The sequence below is a fragment of the Apteryx rowi genome, unplaced genomic scaffold (genome assembly GCF_003343035.1).
Source record: "Apteryx rowi isolate R43461 unplaced genomic scaffold, aptRow1 scaffold_451, whole genome shotgun sequence".
Lineage (NCBI taxonomy): Eukaryota > Metazoa > Chordata > Aves > Apterygiformes > Apterygidae > Apteryx > Apteryx rowi.
This window is the reverse complement of record NW_020450707.1, coordinates 3,800-27,924: the sequence shown is the minus strand read 5'-3', so window position 1 is coordinate 27,924 and position 24,125 is coordinate 3,800. Positions and strand designations below refer to the sequence as shown.

At 53.6% G+C, this 24,125-nt stretch overlaps 3 protein-coding genes across 6 annotated transcripts; 2 read left to right on the top strand and 1 right to left on the bottom strand.

Moving 5' to 3' along the window:
* The first annotated feature begins 6,168 nt into the window (after positions 1-6,168).
* On the top strand, positions 6,169-17,630 carry TERF2 (telomeric repeat binding factor 2). 3 transcript variants are annotated; one of them, XM_026077405.1, is made up of 10 exons: positions 6,169-6,345; positions 6,517-6,612; positions 7,231-7,361; positions 8,055-8,141; positions 8,775-8,921; positions 9,348-9,682; positions 10,298-10,687; positions 13,131-13,216; positions 13,911-13,963; positions 17,388-17,630. In XM_026077405.1, exons 1-10 carry the CDS (start codon positions 6,204-6,206, stop codon positions 17,529-17,531), a joined length of 1,611 nt encoding a protein of 536 aa, XP_025933190.1. In that variant the 5' UTR covers positions 6,169-6,203; the 3' UTR covers positions 17,532-17,630. The 3 variants fall into 3 exon arrangements, with proteins under 3 accessions (XP_025933190.1, XP_025933189.1, XP_025933191.1); XM_026077404.1 differs by lacking the exon at positions 17,388-17,630 and adding an exon at positions 14,986-15,846 and having other exon boundaries at positions 6,171-6,345; XM_026077406.1 differs by lacking the exon at positions 17,388-17,630 and adding an exon at positions 14,986-15,846 and having other exon boundaries at positions 6,172-6,345; positions 10,454-10,687.
* A 31-nt stretch (positions 17,631-17,661) lies between these two features.
* On the top strand, positions 17,662-21,874 carry TMED6 (transmembrane p24 trafficking protein 6). Its single transcript, XM_026077407.1, has 4 exons — positions 17,662-17,942; positions 20,322-20,448; positions 20,715-20,866; positions 21,403-21,874. Exons 1-4 carry the CDS (start codon positions 17,670-17,672, stop codon positions 21,625-21,627), a joined length of 777 nt encoding a protein of 258 aa, XP_025933192.1. The 5' UTR covers positions 17,662-17,669; the 3' UTR covers positions 21,628-21,874.
* Positions 21,875-22,313: 439 nt separating this feature from the next.
* On the bottom strand, positions 22,314-24,112 carry NIP7 (NIP7, nucleolar pre-rRNA processing protein). 2 transcript variants are annotated; one of them, XM_026077410.1, is made up of 5 exons: positions 23,860-24,112; positions 23,213-23,299; positions 22,944-23,082; positions 22,729-22,869; positions 22,314-22,640 (listed from the first exon to the last, which is right to left on the bottom strand). In XM_026077410.1, exons 1-5 carry the CDS (start codon positions 23,913-23,915, stop codon positions 22,539-22,541), a joined length of 525 nt encoding a protein of 174 aa, XP_025933195.1. In that variant the 5' UTR covers positions 23,916-24,112; the 3' UTR covers positions 22,314-22,538. The 2 variants fall into 2 exon arrangements, with proteins under 2 accessions (XP_025933195.1, XP_025933194.1); XM_026077409.1 differs by having other exon boundaries at positions 22,314-22,653; positions 23,860-24,106.
* Positions 24,113-24,125: the final 13 nt, after the last annotated feature.

Genomic DNA, 24,125 nt, shown 5'->3' with positions numbered 1-24,125 from the left:
AACACCCCCGCCCCCTGCCTGCGGCTCGCGGCCAAGTCCGCCGGCTCCCAGCCAATGAGCAGCGAGGCGCCGGCAGCGGCGCAGCCCCAGCGGTGGTGCGACGCCTGGCGGCTAATCAGAGGCGCCGGCTGCAGCCAATGGGAGGGCGGCGCGCCGGGCGCGGGCCAATGGGGAGTCGCCAGAGCGGGAGGGCGGGAAGCGCCTCTCTTCGCCTGAGGCGACGCGCGGCGGCGGGGCTGCGCCTCGGCCCGGCCCGGCTTTCGCGGGGTGCGGGGCCGCCCTTGATGCCTGCCCTGCCCTGCCCTGCCCTGCCCTGCCCTGCCCTGCCCTGCCCTGCCCTGCCCTGCCGGGCGGGCGAAGGGAAACGTTCCTGGGAGAACCAACCGGCCGCTGCCCGCCCCCCTGGCCCCCGCCGGGCGGTCGGGCCCGTAGCAGCCGCCCAGCCGCTCGGTGCAGCACGGCCGCGCGCGTCTGTAGGCCGCTTCCAGGCTGCCTGCAGTGACAAAGGCGCTTTGAGAAGCCGCGTCTCTGTGAGACGCGCGGGCCCGGCACTGCGGTGATGCTGCAGCGGTGCCGGGACGGGGAGCCGCGGCTTGTGGCTGTTTCCGTCAGGAAAGCGTGGCGGCTTCGCGCTGGCAAGACTTATTTGTCAGCCTCTAGCTGGGCTGTAGCGCTCCTGCGGCTGGCGTTTGCTTCCAGTGCCACCAGGAGCAGCCTTTTCACCACTTCTTTTGGTTCTTTATGCATATATATAAAATAGATGGCTATCTCACACATCTTTAAATTGTGCCTGTGCTCTAATGTCTTCTCTCTGTGAGTGCTGCAGTTTTATCRGTTTTTAGAAGAAAATGTTCATATGCAAATCGCAGAGTGGCTTGGTAGGTTCCCTGTCTCCTATGAGCCGCACTGAACGGCTTAGAGGCAGAAAGATTGGTTGGAAGCTCAAGAACCTGGTAATTTCTGAAGCTCATGTGTTCATTCATGAACGTACATTCATGGCTGTGGAATTTATTTTCTGCTGCTCGCGCTGCATGTGCAATGTTGGACAGTGGGCTGTCAGCTTTTGCGTATCTGCTGAAGAGGCAGTACTGCCTGCAAGTCATAAGAAGTGCTAATACTGTTACCAGTGTTGGCTAAAGATAAAAGATGCGTAGAAAGAGAATTGGAGCACCCTAATGTCCATGCTGTTTGCTACAGTTGGGATTTTAAAGGGTGCTCAAGTGAGCTAGGTAGCCATACTGTTAAGTACGCCTCATGCCCTTGGCGATCCCAGCTCGGTGGCGTGGCCAGCTGGCCAAGTGTCATACACTTTGAAGGATTTATCACCTCAAAGCTGTTTATTACTGCTGAGACATGCTAACCAGCCATGCTGTCTTCCCACGTCCATTTTAGTACAAACAGGTTAACTCCTTGAAGAGCTCTGTTTTATTTTAAACATTTAATAGGTCACTTTCTGGTAAGAAAGAAGGGTATCTTTTGTTACTAAAGAGAAGGAAATTGCTGCACTGGTATCTGCCAACCATAATATCCAATCCAATTACTGCTGTCATGCACAACATCTATAAATGGTTGCAATTCCAAGTTGAGACCTGGCATGGCATGTGTTTTTAATACACTGGCTTATCCTTGCCTTGTCCTACCGGTTTTGTACAAAGAAATGAGGATCAAGATACAAGGAAATAGTAAGGAAATAAAGCCACTGTACAAGGTGAATAATAAAGTGGGGGGAAGGAAAGCATTCAACTCAAATCAGTCTCATTTGTGCGGACTTCAAATCCATCTTCTGCGCTCAGCGTACTCTCTGTCTCAAGAAATAAATAATAAATCTGGTTATACGTCAGCAGTACTTGAGCCTTAGTGACTGTTTCGTGTCCTTGGAGAGCTGGTGAGGTGGTGACTTCCTCACAGAGGCTGCTGTTCCCCGGTAACTCAGGGGCTGTTCTCCTGCCTGTGGGAAGCACAGCTACTTGTCTTCATTAATGCAAGCGTTGCCCTGTGCTTCACAAGGAGCATGTAGTCTTTCATCAGAATTCTTACTCATGCTCTGCTGGCATGGAAAACTGGGAATTCTGCTCCTGTTAAAACCTGGTAGTGCAGCATGGGGTTACATACACTATATTGCTTTATTGAATTGCAGGCTTCTGTGTGGCCRCCTCCTAAATTAAACTATATGTTACATTATATTTATTCAGACAACCATAAAGCCAGTGTATTTCTCTGTCTCTCTCCCAGTGCTTTCATCTATGTTAGCTTTTTCTAAATTAGCCTTCAAATATATACTCATTCCGTGCAGTTGCCCAATAACGTCTCCAGTGACTTCTTCCAAGCCAAGTCTCGGAACCAGTGCTCTGTCCTTACATGCTCTGGCTGCGTGCAAAGCAGCTGCTCCAGCCACGCTGCTCTTGCAGCCCTTGGCCTCCTTCCTCTCGGGCTTTGTCACAGGCTGGAGGGTACTGATCTCACATCTTCCTCTCCAGTTATTTTGGAGTAATACACGTACTTCATCTGTAATTGCAAATTCAAGTATCTTCTCTATTAGGGTGTGTCATCCATATACTGAACTCGATTTTCTTACACTATTAAAATCTTAGTGACACTTCCTCGCAGTTACCTCATCAATAGCTCAGTCTCAGCATAGCTTAAACGTTGGGCTTATTCCTCTCTTTCAATCCTTTCCGTAGGTGTCTTTCTCGGTCCCTAGGGATGTTTCCCTGACTCTCCACGTAACCCAGGTATCCTCTCTGACATGAAGGTGTTCCTAGCTCCTTGCACCAGAGTGACATCTAACCTTGCTGTTTCCTTACTGTCTAAGGAGAATGTCTTAATGTCTAAGGGGAAGCTTTTTTAGCTTTTTTTTTTCTTTGTCAGGCTATGTACTGTAAACTCTAACTCAGGATTTCATCATCTTGCACCACTGTTGCCTCAACATCCTTCTGCCTGGCCTTGACAAGTGCAATCATGCATTAGTTCACACAAGTGCTGTTATAAAGATTACTTTTCTCCCCTCTTGCTTTGACCGGGCTACTCGTCTCTTTGCACTCCTCTGCTGGCTCCATCCTCTTGGTTATATCAAACAAAACTACGTCTTTTTCTGGAGCCTTCCCAGCACATTACTGCCCCTCTGTTCTGTCTCCTTCAGTATCAAGTACTCGTCTTTTGCCTCTGGTTCAGAGTATCAGTTTCTATAATCTAGTTAATTAATTTTCAAACCAGTGTCTTTGTGTTTCTTCTCTGCACTTTCATGCTTGAAGGATTTCTCCATAAACTTTGCAAAGCAACCTCACTATCCTCCTTAGCGTTTCCCTTTTCAAGAGCGGTTACAAAAATTTGGCAACTGTTTTGTTGCTGCCTGTTTTTCTATAGCTGCCCACTGTCTTTCTAAGCTCGTGGTCTGCTTGGAGCAGTGTCTGTTTTGCACTTGTACATAACACAGTGGCATCCTCGTGCAGGACCAGGCTTTCTAGGCACACTAGCAGTATAAATAATGATCATTGTAAACAAATGAGTTCCATATTTATTGAGCAACAAAATTCAGTCGCTGCTATTCATTACCACCATCAAGCACCAGTGGAAGTCAGGAATGCATCGCATGTCTGGCTGGAGAGCGAGCCCCTGGGCAGGTGCTGCTTGCTGGTTTGTGCAGCGCTGAGCACAGCTGGCGCTCCGCAGGTGCAGAAGGAAAGGAGCGCGTGGTGAGCAGAATGCCCCCGTAATCCTCCTGTTTTGTTTTCCACTGTAACTCACACAGAAAGACAGACACGAGACCCCAGCAACATGCGGCTCTTGCTCCCTGGAATGTTTTCTTTCATCTGTAATCACTTCATCAAAGTCTATAAATCAAGTAGCTAAGACTAAAAAGCACAAACGTGACTGTAATTTGTGCCTTCCTGCCCAGTGTTTCTTTTGGCACGCAAAGCACCAAGCCTTTTCCTGAGAGGGAGCTGACGATGACACTGGGCAGGGATGCAGCGAGACTGGACAGCGAGGCCACTCGCCTTCCTGGTCCACTGCCTGCTTCCATGATCCCTGCTTCCTCTTCGTGCCTCTTAGGAGATTCACAAGAGCAAAACGATGATTTGTGTTCCTGTAGTATCTCTGGAAATCGCAATTCCAGCATCTTTACAGATTGCACAAGAGTTTTCTGGTGTTGGGTGCTGCTAACACAGGATTGGCCCAGGCAGGCAACAAAACCTTAGTGAACGAAGACTCGATGGAGGCGCTAAGGCTGCAGCGCTGCCACACGCCCTGTGCTGGCCGCGGCAGAGCCTGGTGACGTTAGCACCTCCGCAGCTGCCCTTGCTGCTCCGCACGGGCATCGCGGCTCCCCAACATCCGACAGCGCAACCACGCGTCGGGCAGAGCTGTCCAGGAACGGCAGCCCCTCGTTGCTCTCTTCCAGCTTGGAGAGGTTGGATCATCTAACGGGATAGGCAGCAATGTACCCCACTACCTGGGGAGCTCCGAAGGGAAGGCACTGCCTGCCGGGGAGATGGGGCGGAGACGGGAGGGGTGATGGCGGGGCCAGACCGGAGGCACAGGCTCAAAAACCCGAAACCTGTGCTGGCCGCTGGAAGTTGCCAAAGTGCCTGACGCATCTGGCTGGAGCAGGGGGGATCGCAGAGGGGTGCAGAAGCTACTGAACTTTCCGAAAGCATGTGGAAGTCTAGCCTGCAAAGCCAAGGCAGTGTCTGGAAGGCTGCAAGGGCAGCGCATCGCATACGCCATCGCTACGGCTAGTAAGATTTTCCTTGAATCAGGGGAGAACGGTGAAGCCCAGCAGTTGCAGCCTTGTCATCTGCTCTCGCACATTGCAACAGGAAAAGAGCAAAATCATCGCTGGCTCCTGAGCATTTTACATGCCAGAACATTGCAGTCAGAGTGTCACTCTGTCACCTCGCCTCAGCCCAGGGAACAGGGCCGCTGGCATCTTTCTCTGCGTCCGTCCTATCGTTTGGTGGTCCTGCAGCTCGCTAGTCGTACGACACCCACTGCGTCCCGCTCAGATGGCTCCCATTGCCCGCGTGGCCAGCCGGTCCGTCACGCTGCCCGGAGGTGAACCGGCACCGCTCCTGCTTGAACTGATTATTTTTATCTCCTGTTGTTTGCCAATAAAAAGCCTCTCCCAGTTTTACTGTTTTCCATTTGACACGTTGATTTCTCTCATGTGCGTTTCCTTCTCCTCTGCCGAGCGGTGGAGGGAAGGGAGTATCCTGAAAAACCTAATGCAAGAGGAATTTTCATGTGCTTTTCCACCACAAAAATAGTCTCCAAAAAGGTGCCAGTGACGTTCCCCGTCAGCCCGACGAGGCATGGCTTTTCGGCAGGCCGAGGGAGAGGCGTAACGCGGCCCCTGCGGCTCTGCTGGCCCCAGAGCGCTCGGCCGGAGTGGTGGCAGCATCTCCGGGATGCTCGTCCTTCCTCGCGGGGATCCCTGCTGGTCCCGAGGAAGAAATATATGGCTGGGCTTCCAGTTCGGTGTGTCAATTCCGAATTACTGCAGGAAAACCTCTGCCCCTGGATGCTGAAAGGGAGAGGGGAGGGGAACGCAACCGGCAGATGGCTGCAGTTAAGGAAGGGGCAAAGCGCGTATAAAAACCTCCTGGCTGTTCAGAGGACCAGGAGAAGGAAGAAAGTCTTCCTGGAAAGCGAGCAATCACAACTCCTGCCTAACGTTCGGGGCGTGCAGTCGCCCGCGTAGAGGCGAGTTGCGCTTCAGCGTTAGCACCTTGCCCCCAAGTGAGGTTTTACCGCTGCGAGGCCCCGTTTTAACGCAGGCAAACCCCAGGGAGCAGCGGAGGGTGCAGCAGCGGCGTCGCACGCCGGGTTTCTGCTGCGCTGCTCCGCCACAGGCGCCGGACGAGGCGGCTCCGCGGCGCGGGCCGCGCTGCCCCCAACCCTCCGCCCGGCCGCCAGAGGGCAGCGCGCCGGCCTGCGGGGCGGGGCGGGGCGGGGGGGGAGGAGCGAGAGCCGCGGTGTACGCCGGGAGCGCGGGCATGCTGGGAGTTGTAGGCGCCGCCGGCGGGCGCGGTGCATGCCGGTCGCCGCAGGCCCCTTTGCGCAATAGGGCTTCTGCGCCGCGGGGAGGGGAGGGAAAAAAAGCGGCTCGGACGGATGCCGTCACTTCCGGCGCGGGCGGGAGGGCGTCATTTCCGGGCGGGATGATGACCCGGCGGGCTCGGGTGGCGGGGCCGCGGCGGGCGGCAATGGCGGCGGGCGGTGGCGGCGGCGCCGCCCGCGAGGAGACGGTGAACCGCTGCGTGCTGCAGTTCTACTTCCACCAGGCCGTGGCGGCCTACCGCGCCGGGCGGAACCGCGACTTCCGCCAGCTCCGCGATGTCATGCAGGGTGGGCCGCGCCGGGGCCGGGGCCCAATCCCTTGGGGGGGGGGGAGACCGGGGCCCAAACCCTTGGTGAGGGGGGGGACCCCGGGGACGAGGTCCGGTGGGGGGGGAGCTGAGCCCCACGGGGGGAGCCGGGGCTGTGCGGTGCCGGCCTGACCTGCCTCTTGTCCCGCAGCGCTGCTCGTGCGGCCCCTGGAGAAGGAGCCCGTGGTGGCCCAGCTGCTGCGCATCATGCAGTTCCTCTCGCGCATCGAGGAGGGTGAGAACCTAGGTGGGTGCCCGGCGCTCCCGGGGAGGCCCCGGCCTCGGCTCCCCGCCCATTCCCCCAGCCAGAGCGAGCCCCACTCTGTGGCTGTGTCCCTGCAGCTCTGCGGAGCTGCCTGTCTGCCCAGAGCAGAGGCCTGGGCAGCAGCTGGTAAYTGGAGGAGCTCCCCTCGGGGGCTGAGAGGTCAGAGTGTGGCTGTTCACACCCCCATTGCACTGTGGTCCCACGTGAAAGATCATTGCTCTTAGCTGAGAGCAATGTCCCCTAGCACTGTGCCAGAACCCAAACTCCAGAGCTGTCCTGCTGTCCATGTGTACCAGCCCTGTGACTTCTCCTCAGCCTTGTAGCTTCTGAAATGTTGCTGCTGGATCAGTTACTCTTCATAACTTTTCAAATTGCCATTCGTGGTGGTTCTGTAGGTTTCTGTGCCTGTGAGAGGGATCTTGCATACCTTAGATGTTTTTCTTTGCAGTTAGTCCATCGTTCCCTTTCWTTTTTCATGAGCAGTAACTGTAGAATTTGTGGTCAAACTGAGCAAATCAAGTAACTTGCTTGCAGTAAGTTCTCTKTAAGGCATTTCTATGTGTGATTTAACAAACCAGCGCGTGTGACTTATTTTTGTAGATTGCACCTTTGACAAAGAGTCGGATCTTACCCCTCTTGAATCAGCAATTGGTATCCTGGAGCTCATTCAGAAAGAATTCTCCGTGTCTGAAAAGAAGATGGAGTCTGTTCAAAAAATGGTGAAAGAAGCTGTAAGACCTTTTTTTCTTTATCATTAACATGCTAAAAACATTAGGAATTTTAATCCAAGCTGTGCTCAGGCATATGCACAGGGWGGTCAAAATTGGTCTGTGATGGTACTCCTTGAAAATTATTTACMCATTGCATTTTACACAGATATTTAGTGAAACAAATGGTATTATTACCATTATTCTTTAAATTTATACATAGGTTTATATGTGCCCATAGATCCCCTTACTGGGGCAATTGTCTWTTTTTCCCTGTCTTTTGTTATCACTTCTATTATTTAGGGAATATCCTGCTCTGAAAATACAGACCTATTTGAGCTTGGTCCTGCCAGAGGTGAATCGAAACTAGAAAACACAAATTTAAAATGCATTTTATGTGTGTTTCTGTGGGTATTTTTCAATAAATATTGTGCTTTTCCCTTGTCTTAGAATAGTCTTGTATAAATGAGAAAAGGAATAATATCCTATGAAAAATCATAGTAGTGGGTTGATTACAGATGCATATCTTCAGTTTATTTGCTTCTGGATCAGTTAATGCAGAATTTGTTTCTCTGTGTAAGGTAGCACTAAGCTGTTACTTGTGTGCTGTACTTGATAATTACTTGTACTAGAGAATACGGTTGTACTAGAGAATATGGTACTAGAGAATATGGTTGGTTTAATGTCAACAGAGCAAATGCTGTTCTCTTTCTGTAGGCTGTTATAATTTGCATCAAAAACAGAGAGTTTGATAAAGCTTCAAAAATTATAAGGAGACACATGGGRAAGGATCCCAGCAGCCAGGTGAGTCTGCGAATGAATGAAAGACGACTGTCTGAGGAATGAACTGGTATGTTTTATGGGCTCTGTGGGGACGCATCTGTGAATCCTTCTAAACGCTTAACTGGTTCCCCTGGATGCCCCTGCCTCTTACAGAAATCTGAAAAAGAGGGAAAGGATCAGGGTGATGAAAATGGAATGAATCCTTCTTGAAAGAAGAACCCTTGGCCATTTAGCATTAAAATTGCATGTTGCTAGTCATTTTAGAACTTTCTTCCTCTCTTATGCATATACCTTCATATATCTTCACGGCTCCTTCAGGCATAAACATCCATCCTTGTGGCTTGAGGCAAACTCGAGTCCACCAGTGTGGAGCATKAGTTGGTAAGAAGGGCTGGTTCTGTAAAGCAGAAAGTTTCCCATTTTTATTTCTGTAAGCAGTGCAGTGTCTTGGGCACTGGAAACAAAATGTCAGAACTTTTGAAACAAGATGGATCTCCTGCTCCTCTGGCCTTTTCCCAAACTTGTATTGGTGTAACTTAGTTGGGCTTGGAGAGTGTTGAATAGGAAAAGCCCAATCTTTATCCATAACCCAGTTCCTGAGTTTGTCATTTATTATCTCTTGTACTTATTCAAACATTCTTRTCTCTTGCCTAGAAAATGAGGACAGAGTTGCTCAGTGTTATCCGGGAGAAGAATTCGGCTCATCCAGCGATCACAGGCTTCTCTTACAAGAGTTTTCAGCACAGCGTGTTCCAGTTTGTGGAGACCTATGTGGATGATTCAGAGCCATTGCTGGTAACGGTATGTGTCTGCCCTGGTAACCTACCTTGTAGTYCTGCGCCTGCTTCTGCCCCTCCATGGGCAGGAGGAAAACGGCATGAGATACAGCTCTGGGGAAAGCTACCACTTCCTTTGCCAGGAGACGATGCAATACAGTATTTTGGATTGTACGTGCCTTCACAGATTAATGAGTTGCAGAGTTTGGCACCTACTTAACAAGGGGCTAAATCCACAGTGTTTTGAATTCAGTCAGTCCCTAAAAGATTTACACAGTTGAATACATTTCTTCARCCCACGTTACAAGTTTTAATTGATAGACATTAACTTTGTACCTAAAATCAATTGCATTTCAAGTAACTGCTTAAAATGTCTTTAGAATGGGATAAAATTAAATGGCATTACATGGAATCATTTTTATAATGGTTGCATGCTTTTTCCCTGTCCAAGATGGTGAAAAAGACTTTGAATTCAGAATGTGCTGAAGAACCAAAATGCCCAGCAGCAGCTCCTGAGCCTGCAAATGGGGTAAGGGACCTGGCAGCAGCTCTTGAGCCTGCAGAAAGTGCAAAGGACCCAGCGGGAGCTCCCAAGCCTGCAGAAGGAGCAAGGGACCTGGCAGCAGCTCTTGAGCCTGCAGAAAGGGCAGAGGACCAAGCAGGAGCTCCTGAGCTTATAGAAGCAGCAGCTAATATCTTGGAAGAATCTCCAGAGCCTATGGAAATATCTGTACCACCAGCAGCAGCTCCAGGACCTACAGAAGTGTCCTCCAAGAACTCAGAAAGGTGGGCAGAGGAATCTGGCCCTATGTTACAGATGAAATTTGGCAGCAGTTCTCTTTTGAGKGATAGTTTGCTCTATCCAGGCAACTCAGCTTCCCTGAACGCTAGCCCAAGCAGGTCTGCCCAAGCAAGGTGCTAAAGGCTATTGTAAGATTGCTGTCTAGGTCAGAGTTAACATGCTAAGTTTTTGGGGTTCCTGCCCCTGAAGATGCATTTATAATCCAGGAAGGGAAGGCAGCTGATGACAGAAGATCTGTTTTTATGGAACAGTGTTTGGTATCTGTGTGGCTGAGAAGACACAGGTTTCTGTCGGGGTCTGTGGCTTATCAGCCCTTTAGTCGAGAATAGCAGAAGGATGCCTGGATGCCATCTCTAGCAGGTGGCACTGGCATCTTCGGCAGAGAGCTGTTTGCCAGTAGCGCTGGCCAAGTGGTGCCTTGCACTGTTTTAGAAGGAGGGCAGGCTGGAGGGTTGGGAATGTCCTCTTGAATAGATCTTGCACCCTCGGGTTGTAGTGAATTGTTGAGGGTCACAGCATAGGGGAAACCCCCGATTTCAGTGAAGTGGAGCYGCCTTGGTGAAGTCTTTACAACCTGCTTAGTTTTGTTTATTTTGTAGGCAGCCCTCTGGAACTGTAACCACGTATGGGATTTCTGTTCTGAGAGAAGCTTTCAAGATCCTGTCGGACTCCCAGGATTCTGATGCRCTCTTCACCAAACTGGATGAAACAGACATTTCTTTCCCCAAGCAACTATCTCCTTCTGTATCCCACAGAACCAAGAGACGGAAAGAAGTGGAGAATCAAGATTCTGAGATCTCAGAGCCTCCTGAAATACCCCATAAGGGCAAACGCTTGTTGACCATAAGCAAACTGGTCATGGAGCAGGACAGCCAGTGCAGCGAGTTGAGTGAGAGCCCAGACTCTTCCCAGGAGCCAGTTGTATCTTCTGCTTCCAGACCTTCTGTTCAGAAATCGCATGACCAGCCTGTGTCTACTAAAAATCCCAAGTATGAAGCCCATCTCTTGTGGTATATTCTAATCTGCGYCCAGTATTTTGACTTGCAGCTGATGTCGGTAGGGTGAACAACAAAAACCTTTTATCTTTAATTCAAGACGAGAATATTGACCATCTTTGTCTACTAGCATATGTGCAATTGGATGAAGTAAATGCTCTGTTGTCTGAGTAGTTAACTGTTTGGTAAATAGTAATGGAGATAAGAAAATGATCCAGCTTCAACTTGCACTGAGTCAGAGTTATTGTGGTTAGTGTTGGTAGGTGATTCCAACATGCATATCACAGGTAATGCATGTTTCTGTACAGGTTACAGTTGGTAATGCTGAAGTTGGAAAGATTTTGTGGGTACATCTTGTGGAACAGCTTAGAGTAACTTTTCCATGTAAAAACACTCAAAATGTAACACTTAACTCTCTTAAGCTCTTTTTTTTTCTTTTTTTTCTTCCTCCCCCAAAAAACCCTCTGTTGGTTAAGAAACTTACTTGTGGCTTTCTGGCTGTTTCTTGCATATGAGTTGTGTCATTTCAGCTGCAAGATAAAGGGGGTAGGATTACGTATGCAGGAAATCTTTAAAAAAAATAACCCAACTGCCTTTCTCCCCCCCCATCCCCCAGCCAAACTAGTAAAGTAAGCTTATTGACGGAAGTCTGATTTAAGAGTCGCATATCTGTGTTAGTTTTAGGAGTATCCCCTTCTGCAGGTCTTAACAAGGCTGTGGTAAAGCTTCCTTCCTAAAGTGTCTTTGAGTTGCTMTTCATTTGCTTAGTCAAGATGCATAGCAGCAAGCAATAATGATGCTTTGGATCCACAGGAGCAAAACTAGGAGGATTGTTTGCTGAGGACAGCTTGATGTGTTTGGAAAGTGTAAATAAAACACAACTTCCCTTGGGTTTCTACCTTAAGCACATTGAGCTACATAAAGTTTGGGGTTTGAAGGGAGGCTGGTAAAGATCTCGGTACATTGTGTGTAGCTTGGCTTCTTTTGGGGATGGGTTGTCTCTCTCTGAAGCCCAGGACAGCGGCTGCAAGTACAGATGTGATGCAGTGCAGAGTGCGTTGACACGTGTAGTGGTGAGATCGCTTGGATACCTCACTGGTATGTCTTGCTCGGGGCTGAGCTACTTGTCAGAGACTAAACTGAGAAGGGATGTTTTTCCCATGTGGTCCACTTCTTAGGGTCATCTGAGAACTTTACTTTATAGATTCTCTACGATGTCAGGGACTTAGACTGGTGATGCTGTTCTTGGCATGTGTCTTGAGTTTATTTTGAGGGTGCTGGGGAACATCTTGAGATGAAAGGTGTCCTGGGAACTCTTCTGGACTAGAGCATTGTGTGGTTGCCTGTACTAGGAAGGGACTGGACTCAGTAGCTCAGGTGACGCCCTCCTGTCCCATGCTGCGTGCATAAAACAAGGGTTAGTGCCAGATCAGGAGGGAACCTGGAGCGGGGCTGATGTCACAAGTCTGATACTGGCTTGAGCAGTTCTCAAGTATCAGGCTTGGCAGCTGTGTGGAACGGTTTCCAGTTCGCCCGGAAACCTGATGTATTATCAGGGCTTCTCGTGTGGTTATTTTGGGTGGTTGTAGCCTTTAAATGTAAGTCGTCTTGACAGTGATGGTTGCTGGTGATAGACGTCTTTCTGGAAAGCTTTAACTGATCATGTGCATCTCTGCTGAGGACTTCTTGAATGTTTATGTGCAAGAAAGAGGAGCTAAAAAGTACAACTTCATAAGTAAGAATAGAGAGCAGTTGTTTTGCTGTAATCATAAATGATTTCAGTTATATCGTATATGGTAGCCACGGGCAAAACTTTTAAAGTATTTTTAACACATCTAACTTCATCTCCCAGGATTGTGCTTGAGTGCTGGAAGGAAGTGATGGCCTTAAGGCACTTGATCTCAGTGAGATGCCTCTGTAGCTCAGTTGACCACAGTAGTGTTAGTAGTGAAACGGTAAGAATTAAATGCTTCTTGAGAATACTAAGGGCTTCTGCCCTGAGCTGCTGTCGAGTTCATGCCATAGACAAAGGCCAGGGAAGTCTAGCTGCTTTTACGTGTTTGCTATAGCTGTTTAATTGTGTAGTTAATCCCAGGTACATTTTTGTAAATACTGGTTACAAAATACAATGTGCCATTTGTATGTGAGAGTGTGATGCACACTGCCTTCCGTTGGGGGCTCTGAAGGATCGGTGCTGTGCCTGAGGGGAATGCAGGGGGCGGCGGGCGTATATACCGCCTTAGGGCTGGACAAGCTGCCACGTTCTCTGTGCTGCTTGCTCATCACAGGCCTGTCTGCTGTCACCCAGGTGTCCCTGCACCTTCYGCCCCATCTGTAGATAGCAGCAAGTTCTGTGAACCTTGCAGGTTTTTGTTTAGCTCCCTAGAACAAAATTCTCCCCAGCTAGCAGCTGAAACAAATGCTTGCTTGCTTTCAGGCCCACCAAAGCAAGGTGGAACAGCTCATTTGCTGAAGAAGAAAAAGATGTTTGGAGTGAGGAGGATGAGCTATTCTCAGATGCAGGTAAGAACAGAATCCCTGTTGCAGGTGGTAACTGATAACCTGGCTTTGTGGCTTGTTCACAGGCGTCTTGCTACCTTCTGTGTGACTGGATTTTGAAACTAGAAATACTAAAAGCCCAAGAAAACAGTTGTACCTCTAATCTGAAATGCATCCCAAGAACTGCTGTTCAAGTTTCAGAATAATTATCCTTAACTTGTAGGTTGTAATTATCAGAAATACAGCTTTCCCAATTCCCACTTTTACTGCCATGAAATAAAGGTTAAGTTTACCTTTTCAGACAGACCAAATTTCTAGTCCAGTTCCCTTTGCAGCTACATACACAGCTTAGCTGGCACTACTGGTGAAAAGAAGTGCCCAAGGCTCTGGAATATCTAATTCCAGCTTCACGGTACAGCGTAGCTGCTTTCTGGATGGATGCCCCCATTTTCCTCAACATACTAGCTACTTTAAAACAAAATCGATCCTTTTTGGGTCAGTTAATGGCAAGGCAATTAATGCCTTGAAACAGAAAGGCTGTGTATGCTGTAACTGCGGAAAAGGGGGGATAAGGGAATTTGGTTTCATTGTCTCTCACAGGATGTTTGTGTTGCAGCTAACCGCTGAGTCCTGCGGTTAAGCCGAAGGCAGCCTCTCAAGGAGGTCTGTATACTTCCCGCGTTACGGTGAAACGTAACCCACTTGCTTTGTTTTTCAGCATCGTTTGAGACGAACAGCCACAACTCTACGGTCTTTGGTTCCAAGAAGCAGGTAATGTGGAGCCCTTAAACCCTCTCTGCAGGTCTGAAATTAGAACACAGTCTATAGCAGAGCAGACTGATGGCTAATTTGAGATTGGCTGGTGAGGAGACTCTTTTGAAGCTCACACCGCTTCCCTAGCAGCATGCGGTTCACTAGAGCAGCGCAAGCTGCTGCTGCGCTTTAAATGGAGCACAAGCCACTGTGGTGAAGTGATGTTTACTGAGGCAAGTGCTTGCAATATCCAGGCTTGATCCGAGTTGTGCGGGTCTTTGTATTCACAGAGCAGGCTCGAGTTTCTCTGCTAGAACCAGAGCAGTTTGATAGTTGGCTAAAGCTGTGTGCCACCCACATGCCTGGCACTGGTACTTGAGAAAAGTCCCTTTTCCTTGATGCATGTGGCTTGGAACTAGACCCGCTGTGTTCCCCAAGCGCTGGAGAGGCTCTTGTTTGGTGAGGGGTGCGCGTATGGCAGCTGCTACCTTCCAAGAGCTCCAAAGTCAGGTGCTTCTAGTAACTCTTTCCCTTGGTTTTGGGTAAATAGCTGCTTGCTTTAATGTTGCTGTACACAATGTAGCACTTTGTTCACGATGACTCACTTTCTTCAATTCCTTTTGTTTAGTCTCGGTACAAAAATTCAGGGGGGCTGCAGAGCTGAACTTGCAGATTCTTTATCATCCTACTTATGTGCTGCTACGCAGGGCATAAGCAGCGAGTGCTTTGTACCTTTGATGATTGCTCTTGCATCAAGGGGTAATTCCTTTCTCACGTAACCAGCATTGTGCTTTGGGAAGCTGAACTACTCCTGAACTTGTGTTGGAGCTTAGTATTTTCCATATTTGTAACAGTGAAGGCTGTGTATGCTTTTGAATCTCTGCCTTTTCTCCATGTTACTAGACCAGATCATAGAGTAGAAGATAGATACTATGCTGGGGAGCAGAAGAGGGTAGAGTGCAGTTTCTCGGCCAAATGCAGCTCCTTCCTGAAACTGTACTGTGTTGATCACAGAACATTGCTTACCTGCTCTTTTGTAGAAATGGACAATACAGGAAAGTGAGTGGATCAAAGAAGGAGTGAAGAAGTTTGGAGAAGGGAGATGGAAGTCCATTTGCCAAAAATACCCCTTCCGGAACCGCACATCAGTGATGATCAAGGATCGCTGGCGGACCATGAAAAAGCTGGGAATCCTCTAAAAGTGGAAGCCAAGGGACCTTCAGTGCAAAAATATTCTTACTTTTCCTTTGAAAGATGGACCAGAGCAATAATAGCAGTGAGGTTCCAGTGCCCTTCCCTGATGGGTGATGGGAACAGTGTGACTATTTGGTACTGGAGAATGCTGCAGCAGACAGAAACCACATTTGACAAGAATTAAGGCGCCTTGTCTTTCTAGCTGTAGCTGCAAAGTTTAGATCTTCTGCAGCTGGCAGAAGCTATGCAGCCCGACTTGCACTTCCTCAGAAATGGCCTGGAGTTGAGGCTTCCTCTTCCACCTGACACCTGCAGCCTCTGCAGAATGAATTTCAACCTCATGGGCTGATAAAATGACAGTTTTCTCTGCTCAGATGCTGTCAAATCAGTGGCTATTTTTACATGTTTTAATTTTTCTTAAATGGTTTGTGAATCTTTTGTCTGATAGGCTTCCTCTGCTTGCACTCAGTCTCTCTGGCGAGAGGCAGCACATAGTCCCAGAGATTCTGTGGAGAAGAAGAAGTTTAGGCAGGGTGATCTGCTTTGGTTTTTACATTTCTCTCCAATTTGTAAATGTATAGTTTGTAAGTGGGAATTTCTCCCCCACCCCGAGATTCTTGAGGCTTTAACAACATGTATATTTTTTGTTTCAGTACTTAAGTATTGGTTGTTCCCACATTAAAAGTTCCAGTGTTTAATGATTTTGATCCTGTCTTAAAGGAATTTCAGCTTTCTGGTAACACCTTCCTCCCGTGCACTTGCTGCAAGTGCGTGAACTCTGAGGGCACYGTGTTCTTGCCCTCCAGTGCCAGAGTTGGAGCCTGTGTCTGAAGGGTCTTCTGTGAAATAAAGCTCGTCTCATGTTAGGTGCTGCAGTTGTACTATGCAAACTTGGATCCCCCAGGTGGAAATGCGAGCGTTTGGGGCACTGACTGCTCGGATGCCTCTGGGGAATGCTCCGCCCCAGAGACATGGGACTCCCTATTCGCTTCCCGAGCCAGCTGAGGCTGGGAATATCGTGTCAGCAGCTGTTTGGGGTGGATCGATGATCCCCTGAAGGGAGGAGATCCTGTCTCGTAGGCACGGAGATGAAGTGGCAGCTTCTAGGCTATAGTCCTGTGGAAGGCAAAGGGCAGGGTGTGTCCGGAGGAATCCTCTAAAAGCAGCCTCTGTTTCTAGGTGAGTTGCGGTGAATGAGGCAGTGCCAGAAAGGGTGGGAGAAGCCCAGCCAGGCTCACTACTTTTCCCGTTATTCTGCGGCTGTTGCACTTAGGGCTGGGGGAGAGGGGGAGGCGCTTGTGCTGACACTAATGCGGGGGCAGCTCTGCTCTCTGGGAGCCAGCTAGCTCCGTGCTGACTTGCGAAGGAGCAGTTGTGCAAAGATGAGAACCCTGATGGCCCGGTGCCCGTTTGGCAGATGTAACCTGTCAGTTCAGCCCGGAGAAGCCCAGGCCACAGCCGATGGCCTGTGCTAGGCCCTGGGATAGGTGGTGATGGGCTGTACCTTCTTTTCAGTCACAAGGAGTAATCGGATAAGTTGTGTTAACAGAGCAGCAAAAGCCTGAATGGCCTGGCAGGTTCTGTGAGAGCAACCTGCAACACAGAAAGGGCAGGTTCTGGAGAGATTTACTGTGACATTATCTCCTCCCACCCTCACYAGAGAGTTTAATTTTTTTGAAATCAGTGCTCTGGTCCAGCTGAAGAAATGCCTCCTTTGGCCATGTTGCTGCTGGCTTCCCCTCGAGCCAGGGTTGGGTAGAAGTCCCTTCCGAAACACCTGCTTCCTCTCTGTCCTTCAGGAGCAGCAGCTGCTGGAACGAGCTTCCCCCGTCACCTGCTCATTCCCCCCTCTGCTTTTACAGCTATTTCCCTTGGGCTGGAGTAGCCTCGGGTAGGAAGGACCATCCTGAGCTTGCAGAATCCTATTCTGGGGCTGAGTAGCTTTATGTGGACTAAAAGCTGGATCAGTAATTGCCAGTATGAGGGAACTCCTGTCTTTCCTGCCCTGGACCGTGCCCAGGTGGAAGGGAAAACCCTCATTCTGCGAGGGGCAGAGCCGGTTCTCCTGCTGCTCCGGCCCAAGGCTCCATGGGGAGGGTATCGCAGCCCGTGATCGAACACCCGCTGTGTCTGAGCGCGTGGCAGTGGGGGGACGGTGCAGCCCCTGCTCAGCTGGCCTGTGGGGGGCCGTGCGTGTTTCCTGTAGCTAAACTCTTGTCTTTTCATGCTTAATTTGCTTGTTTGCAAGACGCAGAGCGGCAGATCGTTAGACTGCAAGAGGAGCAGGGCTCCGAGAACGAAGGACCAGCTCTGCAGCCAGACGGTGCTGCTGGTGACGGCGGTACTCGTGCAGCAGCCTCCGCGCAGAAGGGTTCAACCTGGTAAGCGCTAACGTGGACAAAGCGGATCGGGCCCTGCTGGGCACCGGCATCACCTTGAGGAGCGGAGCCTGTTCCAAGCTGCTCCTGACACCAGCCCAAGCGCTGCCGACTGAAACCGCAGAGCAAATGGGAGAGCAGGAGCGCAGTTAATGATTACCCCTGCCACCTCGGATCCCTGCTCCTGCCCGCCCCAGCCGGAGCGCCGGAGGCTCGAGAGCAGCATGTTGCTGTTGGGTCTGCTGGCGCTGGGGTTGCTGAGCCCCGCGGGGTGCCCCAAGACGGAGCCCCTGAGCGGGTCCAGCGACGAGCCCCTGTTCCGCGGCGCCGACCGCTAYGACTTCGCCATCGTCATCCCAGCAGGCACCGTGGAGTGCTTCTGGCAGTTCGCGCACCAGAGCGGCAACTTCTTCTTCAACTATGAGGTATTTGGGGGACGCTGCCCAGAAAGCTGTCGGCAGAGTGTGTCTGCTAACGGGGTCCGCGTTGGACCAGGACCTGTTGGCCGCAGAGCCACCCCCGGGACTGATCCAATGCCAGCTGCCTCCTCGGAGGGTGCGACAAGCCCTTTGGGGCCGTGTTCTTTAGGCGGTTTCCTCTCTCATGGTTGATCCTATTTATTGTTTAAAAACACCTGGTTTAAAACTGTAACTAGTTGATGGCAGTGGGCCTGGCTCCTGGGGCTGCCGCCTGCTCGCATGTCTGCGTGAACAGACGGAGCCGCAGGTGCCGAGAGCTCCGGACGTTGGCCCGTGGCACCTGCGGGAGCTCACAGGGAGCTGCAAGTGCGTGGGGAGCTCTGCTTTGTGCCGAGTCGACTGGAGGCTGTTGCACAAGACCTCTGCTCTCCTCTGAGCCGCGAGAAGGAGCTTTGAAGGTCTCCTGGGCACAGCCGTATCTGCTTGTCCCCTTCCCACGAGGGGAAGCTGCAGCCCTTCTAGCTCCTGTTTACACTAGGCTGATTGAAGGAGCACGTGGGCTTGACCGTGCCCAGCGTTTGAGGCACGCTTCCACCATCCAGCAGCGTTTCGGCAGGGAGCGCTGGGCAAAGCCGTGTGGAACAGGGCAGCCGTGCCGGGACTTGCCAGTGGGAGCAGCCCTAGGGAGCGAGCAGGAGCCCAGCTCGAGCTCCAGCCAGGATCTCCCTCCTCCAGCCCCGCGGCTCCCGGGTCAAGCAGCAGTGTCGCAGTGGCAGCCCTGGCTGCGCTGAACCCGAAGGGCAAGGAGCCGGGTTGGAGCGCGGGGCTGGGAGACCCGCAGGGCTAGGAGACTCGCGATGAGGCTGACTGCGCACACGACCTGCAGTCCCGGCCTGGGACCGGCCGTGGCACAGCTGGGCAAGGTGATGGCCAAGGCCCCGCTAGGGTCTGCTGGCACCAGCAGCACTGCAGGAGCGGGGATGGGAAACTAAGGGGTTAAGTTACTCAAGAGACCAAAAAAAAATTTGCAGCCCTCTGTGGAACTGGCAGCTCACCGGAAAAGAGGCTTTTGTTCCTGGCACAGGGCACAGCCAACGTGCTCAGCTCAGCTCCAGAACAGTGAAGGAGGGGAGCTTCCTAAAGCAGGACACCACGGCCAGGCCACCCCGTGGTAGCGGGTCATGGTGGTTCCTCCCTGCTCACAGGGGCTACTGCAGGCTCCCCGTTTCTCTCTTTCCTGGGGTGCTGAGTCAGGCACGCGAGGGTCCCTGGGGAATGGCAGGGGCGAACACCCTGGCAAAGGAGAGGGAGCCCCTTGGATGATCACAGGGGCCCGGAAGGAATAGATAGTTCCCAGGTCAGTGCCCCACAGCATCACAGAATGGTTGAGGTTGGAAGGGACCTCTGGAGATCATCTAGTCCAACCCCCCTGCTCAAGCAGGGTCACCTAGARCACCTTGCCCAGCACCATGTCCAGACGGCTTTTTAATATCTCCAAGGATGGAGACTCCACAACCTCTCTGGGCAACCTGCTCCAGTGCTCTGTCACACTCGCATAAAGTTTTTTCTCATGATCAGATGGAGCTTCCCGTGTTCCAGTTTGTGCCCGTTGCCTCTCGTCCTATTGCTGGGTGCTACTGAGAAGAGTCTGGCCCCATCCTCTCTACACCCTCTCTTCAGATACTTATAGACATTGCTGAAATCCCCCTCAGCCTTCTCTTCTCCGGGCTGAACAGGCCCAGCTCTCAGCCTTTCCTCATAGGAGAGCCTGGGCCAGCCTGGGCTCCCCAGGAAGGGCAGAGAGAGGCAGAAGAAGGAGCTGTATTTGCTGGGGAAAGCAGAGAACGTGCATCTCTGCGCGACTGGAAAGGATGGTGTCAAAGAGAGCCAGCAGGGTCCCCGTGCTCCAGGCCTCCCGCAGGGCAGTCTCTGGGACTCCTGCTCTGGAAGCCATGGCCGAGTCTCCTCTCCCTGAGAAACTCTTCTCTTCCACCACGTGATGCTGCTAAACGTGCACAGCGCTGGCTCCAGCCGCCTTCCCCTTCCTGCAGCCCTTCCTCCAGACGGATCCGGCGATGCCCTGCGGGAGGCACTGGGGAAACCGCCTCCCCTCTGCTGAGGGTTTGCAGTGCCAGCGTGGCCCGGCCACCAGTCACGCCGCAACCCCAACCAGGCTGGCTCCGGGACTGGTCCCCGGCGCGTCCGGCTCCAGAAACGCGGCGCAGGCTGCCCTCGGTGGGGAGACTCCCCCTCGGAGTAGCCACACTGCATTTCTAGCGGTGCAGTCCTGATGGACTCCTACGCCCAGCGCGCGGCAGCGCTTGCAGCTCTCCGCCGGAGGGGAGCGGAGCCCCTGCGCTTCCATCTGTTGTTTCCCACCTCCAGGTCCAGCGGGCATCAGGGATGGCGAGCAACAGGCACGTCCTGGCCACAGTGAGCGACCCCAACGGCTTCCGGCTTGGCTCCTCCCAGCACGTGCGGGGACAGATCAACTTTCCGACCAAGGAGACAGGTCCCTGCTACGCTAGTCCCTTCCTGGGCCCCTCTGAAAACTGCAGGCAATTAGCAGACTGACGATGACTGGAGCCTGAGGGCTGCGAGCTCCCCAGCTAACACGCATCTCCGAGCCTGCCTAGGCAACCCAAATTTCCTGGTGATCTATCCGTAAGATCAGGTCTCACCCCCTYGCAGACGGGGTTAGAGGGTAGCGAGGGGCAGGGGTCTGTCTGGCAGCAGCTGCTCCGCTCAGAGAACAAACCCCCCCCCTTTTCTCTGCAGGTTTTTACCAGCTGTGCCTGGACAACCAGCACAACCACTTTGGCTTCATGCAGGTTTATCTCAACTTCGGTGTGTACTACCAAGGCTTCGACATGGAGAATGAACAACAGGTAGAGAGGAAACAGCTGAACGACACCCTGGATGCCATTGGGGTAAGTGTCACTTCTGCCACAGAGCTTTGAAATAGCACGTGGGTCAGGAAGACGCAAAGCCAGGCTTGAAATGAAGACAACAGCAAGAATTAATGGAGCAGCTTCATCCTGGAAATGGATGGGGTCCTCGAGGTGTTTGGCTTTGGCAGCCAGGAGCTGGGCGGTATGACAAACCGGCAGTCGTTACCGGGACCTGCGCTGGCGTGCCGGGAGTTGCCAGCGGCTTGCCGCTGCCGTGCTGGCCCCTGGCCTGCCCCTCGGAGCCTGCCAGAGCGGAGCAGGGCAAGGGCGAGTGTCTCTGTGGGAACTCAGAAAGGGGTTTATCACCGCTGGTGCTTAAAAGCATGCTGCAACTCCCAGCCTGGAGCTCCCAAGGCCCCGCGGCAGGGCCGGCGCTGGGCGACGCAGCCCACGGGGCTGAGCCTCGTCGGAAACTACCAGGGTGTTCCTGCAGCCGTCCCTGCCACGTCCAGCCGCCGCGGCAGCACGTTCTGCGGCTGGCGAGCTTCCTCCTCTCGCCCTTGCTCTGGCTGCAGGTCAGCATGCGGAAGCTGCAGGTCCACGTCTTCCACATGTGGAGRTTCTACAACTTCGCCCGGATGAGGAAAGGAGCCGACTCCTTCCTCCTCGAGTCCAACTACRACTACGTCAACTGGTGGTCGCTGGCTCAGAGCTGCGTCATTGTGCTCTCTGGGGTGCTACAGCTCTRCTTCTTGAAGCGTCTCTTCGTTGTGCAGCCCGCTCCCAAGCCGAGGTGCTAGGGGCTGCGAGCGCCGCCAACACCCAGCACAGCCGGCAGCTCCAGCGCCCGGCCTGCAGCAACAGGACCTGAACTGCTCCTCTGCGTCTTCGCACCAGTCCCCCTCCGCCGCAGGACAGGAGGGGGGACCAGACTCTGTCTGGGGAGGAGGCAGTGCAGCTGGACGCGCAGAACTCCCTCATTCGGCTCTAGCCCTGCCTCTACTGACATCACTCTGAAGGAAAAAAAGTCTGAARTAATTGCCTTAACTTTGTGTTTGCTGGGAACCGTTTGTTGCGTCTTTGCTACTCTTTAAAGACGGAGTCTTAACGTGCCTTTTCTATTAGAAACCCAATAAACAAACCCCTGGCAAAATCAGSGTGCGCTGGCTGCAGGCCATCGCCTGCAAGCCGAGGAGAAGCAAGTCCTTCCCTGCAGGCAGCCGCCTGCCYGGCTCTTCCCTCCCGGGAAGCCCAGCCGTCACCTCCGACGGCTGCAGCGCGGGCCGAGAGCGGAGCACGGGGGAGGCCTCCCCGGCAGCCCGCTTTGCTTAATCTCACGCGGTGCTTTTTCCCTCCGGATTCACGCTCAGCGCGTGTCACCATCTGACACTGACCTGAGGAAGGCAAACTTGAAGCGTAATTCCCCGCCCGGGGTGGGGGGTGAGGACTGACCCCCCCCCGAGGCTCTGCACGAGACACAACACAGTTTACAAGAGAGGGAAACGGCTTTATGCAATCACAGCGCCAGACTTGCCGCTCCGGGGAGCGCCAACCCCATCCCCAGCAGGCGTGGGGCAGCGCCGCTGCCTCCCACCACCCTGCTCGGGGCAGGCCCCCGCTGCCCTGCGCGCCGGCAGCGCGCAGACRGTGCAGGACAAGGTCCGTTCTGCCCAGAATCGCTCGCGTTTTCGGAGCGCGCRACTCCCTTAAGTCAGCGTGTCCTCRCTCCGCACGTACTCCCCGACGTCGGCCTGRTGAAACACCACGATCGCCATGGGGTCCACCTTCCTGCAGTCCTGCGTGGACTTCGCAGCTACCCCAAATCCCTGCGGATGGAGGAGAGGTGAGAAGGAGGGAGGGAGCTTCCCACCCCACTGCTGGAGCCCGCTGGGGCCACTCACCAGCGGGATGTCGGCCATGGAGTACACCACCACGCCCTGGTACTGGGCCGTGTTCTCYGTGATGCGGCCCAGGCCGGACTTCAGCACGTGGTTGCCGTAGAGGAAGGACTGCTCGGAGCCGGGCTTCACCCACACCTTGTACTGCAAGAGAGGCCAGAGGGGTGAGGGGCTGCGGCCGGGGCGCGCGGGGCCCGGCCGGGGGCGCCGCCTCCCACCTTGGCGTAGGGTGCGAGGAAGTCGAGGGCCGTGACGTTGAGCCGGAACTTCTGTGTCTTGGTGAACTTCCCGAAGCAGGTGCCCAGCGCGACCAGGCTGTCCCGGGGGATGCTCGTGGCCACCTTCAGCAGCTTCTCGCTGCGGAGAGACGGGCAGGGCTGAGCGGCGCCCAAGCCAGGAGGGCCATGCGCGCCCGCTTTCCAGCCTGGYGCAGTTCCCCCGGCTCAACGCTGCCCCAGCGCCGCCGCGGCCCCCTGGCCCCGCTCACCTCACGTAGTAGACGCGGTCCCGGTGCAGGCGGAAGCAGTAGGTGCCATCGGGCCGGTCCACCAGCAGCTGGATGTTCTCGCCGATGCTGYGGGGAGAGGCCGTGAGCGCCTGGCCACGCGCTGCCCCACAGCGGCCCCCGTCCTGCCCGCGGCCCCCAGACACACATGCGTCCCCCAACCCCTCTGCTGCCCCTCGCTCCTCCCGTCCCACCCCCTGGCCGCAGCGGAGTCCCCGTCCCCGCTTCCCCCCCGTCCCCTCCCCGCTGCTGAGCCCAGCCTGGCCCCCTCGCTGGGTCCTGGCCCTCCTGGTCCCCGTGTCCCTCGYTGGGCCCCGCTCCTGGGCCCCTCCCCATCCCGCAGTTGCCCCTATTTACGGTCAACTCCCCCCCCCAGTCCCTCACTATCCCCCGGATCCCCCCGGTCGCCCGGTCCCTCATTATCTCCCGCCCCCCCAAACCCAGTCCCTGCCGGTCCCTCGCCCCCTCCAGGTTCGTCCTGCTCCCTCACTATCTCCCGTCCCCCCGGATCCCCCCGGGCCCGGTGCCGCTCCCTCNTCCCGTCCCCCCGGATCCCCCCGGGCCCGGTGCCGCTCCCTCACTATCTCCCGTCCCCCCGGATCCCCCCGGGCCCGGTGCCGCTCCCTCACTATTTCCCGAGCTTCTCGAACAGCGCGCGCGTCTCCGCCTCCGTCAACGGCCGCATCGCCCCGTGCGCACGCGGGGCCGCGCCGGACTCGGAAGCAGCCCCGGAAGCGGAAGCACCGCCGCCGCGCACCACTGAGGCGCGGCGGGCAGAGCGGCCTCCGCCGCACGTCAGAGAGGACCACTGAGGCGCGGCGCGGCGGGCAGAGAGGCCTCCGCGCACGTCAGCGAGGACCACCGAGGCGCGGCGCGGCGCGGCGGGCAGAGCGGC